Source organism: Pygoscelis adeliae, unplaced genomic scaffold, assembly GCF_000699105.1.
Source record: "Pygoscelis adeliae isolate BGI_AS28 unplaced genomic scaffold, ASM69910v1 Scaffold187, whole genome shotgun sequence".
Taxonomy (NCBI): domain Eukaryota; kingdom Metazoa; phylum Chordata; class Aves; order Sphenisciformes; family Spheniscidae; genus Pygoscelis; species Pygoscelis adeliae.
Window position 1 is genome coordinate 167,075 of NW_008825103.1, and position 7,656 is coordinate 174,730.

At 46.3% G+C, this 7,656-nt stretch overlaps 2 protein-coding genes across 2 annotated transcripts in view; one reads left to right on the forward strand and one right to left on the reverse strand.

Annotated features, from left to right (window-relative positions):
* The window catches only part of PCNA (proliferating cell nuclear antigen), a 4,829-nt gene extending 4,254 nt beyond the window's left edge, over nucleotides 1-575 (reverse strand). Inside the window, exon 1 of the mRNA XM_009327208.1 lies at nucleotides 530-575. Coding sequence (XP_009325483.1) covers nucleotides 530-575 — 46 coding nt within the window. The remainder of the gene's footprint in view (nucleotides 1-529) is intronic.
* Nucleotides 576-5,917: 5,342 nt separating this feature from the next.
* Nucleotides 5,918-7,656, forward strand: part of CDS2 (CDP-diacylglycerol synthase (phosphatidate cytidylyltransferase) 2) — a 17,458-nt gene continuing 15,719 nt past the window's right edge. Inside the window, exon 1 of the mRNA XM_009327209.1 lies at nucleotides 5,918-5,922. Coding sequence (XP_009325484.1) covers nucleotides 5,918-5,922 — 5 coding nt within the window. The remainder of the gene's footprint in view (nucleotides 5,923-7,656) is intronic.

Sequence of the window (7,656 nt, forward strand, 5' to 3'; positions counted from 1 at the left end):
CCCCGCCCCGACAGCCCCCAAAACCGGCCCCGAACGAGCAGAGCCCGGCCCCGGGGGGAGTTTCTGTCGGTGGCTGGACAGCCGGGCCCGGATCCCGCCTTCTGGGTGTAAGCTGGTTTTACGGGGTATCTCAAGTGGGTGTTACAAAACCCCGCAGGTTCTCTTAGGGAAGGCTTCGGTATCTCCTAAGTCATCCCTAAGAGGATACCCTTCCCTGGGGGGGGGTGCGTGGCCTCCATCGATAGCTTAATGAGGTTTAACAGTTGCGTTTCTCCGAAGAAGAGCCGTGAAAAGAAAAACCTGACTCTTTTCCTGTAGCGTCTCGCCTGTTCCAAACCCAAGCACAGTTGGATGCTCCGAGCTTGGCTCGCTCCGTGTCACCCTTGTCATCTTTACCTCCCCAAAGAGGAAAGGAACAAGGGGAATGAGCAGTCAAGAAGAACTTTGTAAATAATATTTGCAGGGTCACAGAGAGCAAAAACTGGAGGGAAAAGCAGTTCTTCACTGCATTGGTGTTTAATGCGCGTACCTTGCGAGCAGCCCTGTAGTTGTCCATTTGCCCTTAGTGGCGTCATATTGATGTTTCCTCTGTTAATACATGAAGTACGCGATTCAGAGAAGCATGAAATCATCAGGCAAAATTATCTCTCGCAATTTAAATGTCACATTTAATGCTGTTTTGAATGCCAGTTTAACACCTGCTAGGAGCTGCACAGTCAGGTTTGAGGAAGCTTTATTGTTATTTATGTGGTTGGAGAGGGAACTGGGATGGAGAGCGCTGACAGCGTTGAGGATGGGTTGCCTTGATGTAGATCTGAAGTTTCTGCCTTTTTTGTAGCTTATGTGAAGCCGTGTGGCATCCAGATTTACTGACCTCTATTAAGAGAGCAATAAGATGGCTCCTGTTTCGCTGTTGTTGTTGTGCATAGGGCAAAGCTGTTATCCTCTAGATAAGTACGTTTGTCTCAGTTGGAATTTACTTTGCAGCAGAAAATCCTCAGGGACTTTTATATTCCAGAACTTTTGTGGGAGTTGGAGGACGTCCCTCAGCAGCCTGGAAGGACTAGTACTGCTTAACCGGTATGCAAACAAACTCCCTTGGCCACGCTGCGATCTTGCTTTAGCTACTTGTGATGCGTTCCTAAAGAAGGTCAGAGGGCCGCTATTTTGAGTGCGATCTTGTTATCTCCGGGCAAATATGCTTTTTACATATAACGAGCCTTTTGAAAGGCTCCTCGAATAGTACCTTTGAGTCAATGACTTGAAGCGTCCTTACTAGAAAGAGGGAACATTTATGTCGTACCGCTCGTCCTAAAGCAGCTCAAATGAATTGCGAGAGAAAAAAAAAAAAAAAGAAAAAGAAAAGATGTTTCCAAGCAGTGAAGAACAGCTCCTCTGAGGTGCTGAACGTGATGTCTCTTAACAATAGAAAGCGGTTACGGGAGGCAGAGAATTTCCCAAAACTGTTAAAATCAAGCCTGGTAGGAGGTTACCTGGTAACAGTAGTCCTGCCATTAGTAAAACCCTACAGTGTCCTGCTTTCCGTGGCAGCAGACCTCAGTGGCAGATTTTTCTTTCCTCCCCCGAGATGAAGCCATTGTGTTTTTAGTGCTCGGGAAGTGCCTGGCAGAGCCTGGGAATAACATCAGTATAAAGCCAACTCAGCAAAATTGCTCACGCGCGTCCTATTTATCGGTGGTCGTAGCCTGCCCAGTGCGTTGCCTGCAGGTATTGCTGTCGAGAGGGGCGATTCCTGTTTCTGCTTTGTCATTCAGTTAGCCTTGCCAAGAAAAATAATTTAGCAGTGCATATTGTATTCTGCAGAAACCTTTGTGTCTTCTGAAAAGAGCTCTCGGCATGTTAAAGGAAACGAGTTAAAATGAGATGTAAACATCAAGGCTGGTTTTAAGATTAGACCTGAAAAGTTTTATTTTGTGCTTGTTCCCACTTTGCTGTTTTGATAATGGGAAGAGAGAGGCTGGTTTCACTTTCTGGTCCTCTAACCCTTGCACAGTGTCGCAGCTTTGATGTTTTCCTCCCCACTGGCACAGGGCAACGCTTACAGCTGAAGCTGTGCTGCTTCGGTTGAGGCCATCGTGCCAGAACATTTTAAAATTGATTTTTGATAAAACTGTTGTGCAACACAGAATCTTCGTCTCAAAGGGAACAAGGCAACATCTGTTTACTCTGATCAGTGAACTCCCTCTGATCTCTCCAGCGGTCGGTCCTCGCTCCCGACCGCGTCTTGTTATTGTGTACAATAACACAATATAGTGCAGGGTGATGGAGGGAGGCTGTGGCACATCCACGGCTCCCGACGGATACTCATGCCGTCTTTGACCCCCCCCATTGCAGGTTGCTCAGTGCTCAGACGAGCTGTTCTGCACGCGAACGGTATCTCCGCTTGCACTTCTGAAGCCGTGTTCTTGCAATGGTGCGCTGGGGGTGATTCTTGTGAACGGAGGGATGTTTGGTGCTGAGAAGAGGGAAGTTGTGATGAGACATTTACGTTTCTCTTCCCAGCGGGGAGAAAAACCAAGGATCGACCGATCGTGCTGTCCATCAACCGCATACCACACATTAGGTGGCAAGAAAACCATTTCATCCTCCTGCCTGCTTTAAATGAGCAGTGATGTGTACCAGGGGTACACTACCCTTGGAGGTAAAACCCTTAGGAAACCAGCTGATGTGAAGATGCAGTGTTTTCAAGCAAATCCGTATTTCCTTTCTGAAAGAAAAGAATACTGCCACTTTTCTTTGTATTGGCCAGGACACATCTGCAGGAATTTGGGACAGAAAATTATTACTGCGCCTGTCAATAGCTCTATTGTTTTCCACCAAAATGTGGTCTGCGTTAGCATGTGTCCCTCCTGGTGATCTGCTTCACTCGAGTTTTCTCTGATTTATGTTTTCCAGGATTATAAAGGACCGTGAAGATTCATAGATTTCTCTTTAGGACAAGTTGTATAATGGTCTGTAGGTTCATGATGATAGCTGTGACTTCAGAAAACTACTGGTTTGGGTTCATCAGGATTACATCTAAACATAGTGGTCCAAGTCCTACATGGATTAGTCCTCCTTGATCAGTTCAAATAAAGCCAACGGGATTGACTGGTAGAGAAATGTGAACAAGATTGTGGTACCACCTTATAGTCAGCAAATTAAATAGTCTGGTATGGTTTCTTCCCGATTAAGTTTTGGAAAAATATGTGTAACTCCAGAGGAATGGAGGGTCAGAAGCCATCGGCCTTGGCGTGATGCAAGCTCTCATTTCGGAGGACAAAAATAGACTTTTCCTGCACTAACCTTCCAATGTGAATAGTGTACCCGTTGCTGCAGAGCTATTTGTTCTCCCTCTTGTTTCTCACAGCTCTTCCAAATAACAACAGATTGAAACGTCTGTGCAGGATCATGCAGACGCAGCTCCAAGCTGGGGCAGCCTCTTTCAGACACGGATTCCAAGAGGCGCTTAGGAGCTTTGCTTTCTTGTTTCTGTACGTGTTTCTCTGTCTCTGCAGGGACAACGAAGTCTGCCGGTTCGGTAAATGCCACGATAGCAGAGGGATGCCAGTTAGATCCAGAACCCGGCACTGAAGCCTATCTCCAAAACATCTCTGTCACGTGTTTCAGAGGGGGAGGCAGGTTCCTTTCTTAGCAGTAGGAAATTCTGGGGGAATGCCAGAACCAGCAACCTATTTTTGTGCTCTTTTGTATACAATAGCTTCTCGAAAGGACTCGGAGCCTGATGCATTTACCTTCTTGATTTCCTGGAATAAACAGACCCCGAAGTGGGTGCTGTGTTGGGGGCCAGGCAGAGGATTAGCTTGTGCCGAGTGAGTCACACGGATATGCGACTTTGCATGAATCATATTTGCTGACACTGAGATCAGGCTCTTGTATCAGACTGTTGTGCTGCTAAATGCAAACTGTGCATACCTCTGATCACATCCCACTGGCGAGCTGAGCTTGCTTGTGTTCAAAACAAAGCGGGCGGCTTCAGGAACGTGAGATGGCCATGGGAGTTTTCACAGTTATTTCAGCCACTATGCAAACATTTATGCTTTTTGGGATGTTATCTGCTAATGGTCTCCATTTTCAGGCATGCCCCAATTTCTGTGCATGCTTTCAAATGGAGTATGTTTTTTTGGGATGGGGAAGGGAGTCCCATGTCAACATAAACGAAACCTGAGCTTCGTTGATTTTTTTGAGACAACAAATCGAGCAGTCACCACTAGGTGCCAGCTTGGTGGGATATCTTGATGGGGGGACTTGAGAACTGGAAGAAACTTGGATTTAATTGCCCTGCAGATAACTTCACAGCCCAAGAAGTTCAAGCACTTTCCCCTAGACCGGCAACAGGACACGAGCTACTTTGTGCCCACTTGCAAAAAGCCAGCGCTTTTTTGGGACCTTAGTACAAATCAAGCCTGGACGCTTGTCTGCTTCTTCCTTCTAGTGTTAATGGTCTCCAAGCTTCTCTCTCTTGTTTCACCCTTCTGAGCTTGTAAACCTCTAAAAGAGAATAGCCTATAATTAGGGACTAACTTTTTTGCCTTGATGTCACCTTGGTGGATCTGTCTGAGGTGGGTTTGGCTGTGGCATGGCAGCCGTCAGAGATGGGCAGGTGCTGTGTAGGTAAAGCAGTGAAGAAGGGGAGAGGGGAACGGAGCAGACAGTTTTCCCAGACGTGGGAAGTCAAACCGCTTTTGAAAAACATTGAGATTTTCATAACTGAGGCCGCTGGGTTTGTATCCATTAGACTAATTATATTGGCCTTGATGCTGCAAATGTGCTCAGAGGTGAGAATAGTAGAGGCTTTAGTACAGTTGGTCCCTGTTGTTCCAGCTGTCAATTTTATTGCCTGAAACAGCAACTGTATTTTTCTCTTTAGCGGTGTATTGCCATTTTCCGTCACAGCTTTTTGTTAAAATCTGGCAGGAAGTCTAAATAAAACGGCGCCTTGCTTCAAGAAAGGTGCACCAGTGATGGGATTTCTTGAACTAATTTAATCTACCAGCATTGAATACTTAACTGTATCTCTGTATTGGGCAGAAAATTTTTGGCAGGCAGATAGCTGACTTGTTTCTATGACAACTGAGATCATGTCATGGATACTTGGGCAAAAAAACCGAGCGCTCACAGCTTCTGCTGCGAGAAAGCCGTATAAAATGTGACCACAAATTTCTTACCACGTGCTTGCAGGAGTTAAGCTGTTTAAAGAAAACTAAGACAACTCATTTCTCCTTGTATCTTTCTTTAGGGTGATAAAATATTTGTTCACAAATGTTGCTTAGGTCTACTGATTTCAAAAATATGACAAGCGGGTTCGTATGTGGCTTTTTTCCTCCGTCTGCTCTGGTTCATCAGTCAGGAGAAACAGACCTCACAGAGATCTGCGGGTTTTACTTTCTTCTCATCATGACTTGTGTAGAAACGAATGAGTTAGGATAAAATGTACGTTGCTATCTTGATTTTTATTCCTGCATTACTTATTCCCTTGGTTCTTCAAGAAGCCTTCAATATTGAGATGATAAATTGAAGAAGGGGCACTGGGCTTGCCTGCGGTGCTGGACAGGCAGATTTGCACAAAAAAGAGCCCCTGAATTTAATAACTCCATGTTGGTAACAAAAGCTACTGCATGTGATTGTGTTTTAACAGACTTAATGCTTACCCTGTAAAAGAAATGGAAAAATAAAGCCAGATGCCAAGGTAACTGGCGGGAAAGTTTGCTTTGCTCTTACTAATGGGTTTTAATTGTTTCCCGGCTCTGCATCACGCACGCAGATTTCTAACATCCTGGCACACGTTTGCACTGAGTGCGCTGCCCTCCTTCTGCCTGGGAGGAGAGAGGCAGAGGGAATATCACCGACCGAACTAACAGGAAAAATTGGTGAGGGGTAGGTGTGGTAAGAGAATATGGAGTAAGTACGACTGGAGACAGCTATGTCCCGGTGCAGGAGCACCAGTGGAAAGCGGAGGGGTTGCTGAAAGGCGACGGGGCTGCGTTTTCATTTGTCTGGGCAGCATCTGGTTCAGTGAGACTCTGGTGCAAGATTGAAGCTTTTAGGTGCCAGTGTCGCGCTGTGTTAGTTGCTACCTCAAAGTCATGGTTGGTTCAGGCGTGATCAGATGTATGTGAGGATCAGCCTGTGGCTAAATAGCTTCGATTTTAGGAAGAACCTAAACAACAACCAAAAAAAGGCAGAAAAAAGGTCCACGGAAGGGTAAAGGAGAGAGTACGGTCCAGTGGCTGGGAAAGGAGACAAGTCACGATTTCTGGGTTAACTTGCTGCAAGTCTGAGTCTCTCCAGGCTTTTGTTTCAAGGGCAGGTATAGGAGAAAACAGCACAAAAGAGGCATCAGAAACCTGGTGTTTCTTAGGGGAGCAGCAGAATTGGTGACAGAATAGCATCTGTTAGACCCAGCTTCCCTGAAATGCTGTTTGTACTGGCATCGCGGGACACTCTGCAGGCTGTGGCTTAACACAGCCCAAACCTGCCCCTTGCAGTCATAAGCTCTTTGCAGAAGCACTCGCTCTTTAATGAGCTTAAATTTTCACCAGCGATAGCCCTCAGTGAGCATCACTCACTGTCGTCTGTGCCAGTTTGCAGTCTTTGCTTGCTGCTGCAAGCTGCTTTGCAGAAAGCATTGCTATCTAATGATTATCCTTCGGGGATGGAGATCTGTCTGGCTCAGTTGGAGGACTAGCGAGATCGCGGTGGAAACGTGCGGGAGGGTGTTACCAAGGCAATGCCACAGCTGGATTAAGTAGCCCAGACCAGGGTGCATCACACTCAGGCTTAAACAAGTTATTTAGCACCCCGCTCAGCTGCTTAAACTGGTGATTTGTAGGCTGATGGTTGCAATTTGCATAAAAGGTATAAAAATAGTGTCAATTACTGAGTCCTCTCCATAGCCTATATCTGGCACAATGTCCTATATAATCTCAACATTCCGTTTCAGAGAGAGCTCTAAGTAGGGAGAAGAGCTGATTCCTGATGCTGCTCAGTTGGTTTCAAAATGAAGATGTTAAAATGTACGTTAGCCCTCACTTTGGCGATCTCTTCCATCAGTTGGAATGATTTCTTCCATCTCCCATCAGGCTTAAATTGAGCAAGCGAGACGTGGCAGGAGTGAGTCCTACATTTAATGTTGAACCCTAACAACATCCCTTTATCTTGACAAACCTCTTGATTGCCTTCTTTGTACTCTCTGGAAATAATGTGGCAATGTTTGTTGGAGCTGTGGGTATTGCGTGTCCGTTGCACAACCTCTCCTATTCCCACTGCTGAAGATGAAGTGGGGAACAGCAGGATGCGTGCGCCGTTGGACCGATCCAGTGAGGCTTTGCTCCTGCTCTTGGAGAACAAAACACTTTGCAGCACGAGGTTTGGTTTGGCGTTGCACTGAAATCGGTGGATCAGGGAACTGGTGATGCGGTTTACATCAGTTTAGCTGCAACATCGGTGCCTGGCAAGTAGTGCAAGAAATCATTGGCTGGGCTATGGCAGAGATCGGGACTGCCCATTCCAGCAGCTGTTAGATTAGCTCGGTTGCAACATCAGATTCCTCTGTCTCTTGAGCTATGCAGTTGCTTTCATCCTTCATGTTCTTGGCCAGGAGTGGAAGGGAGGAGGGCATCAGTGCTCTTTCCC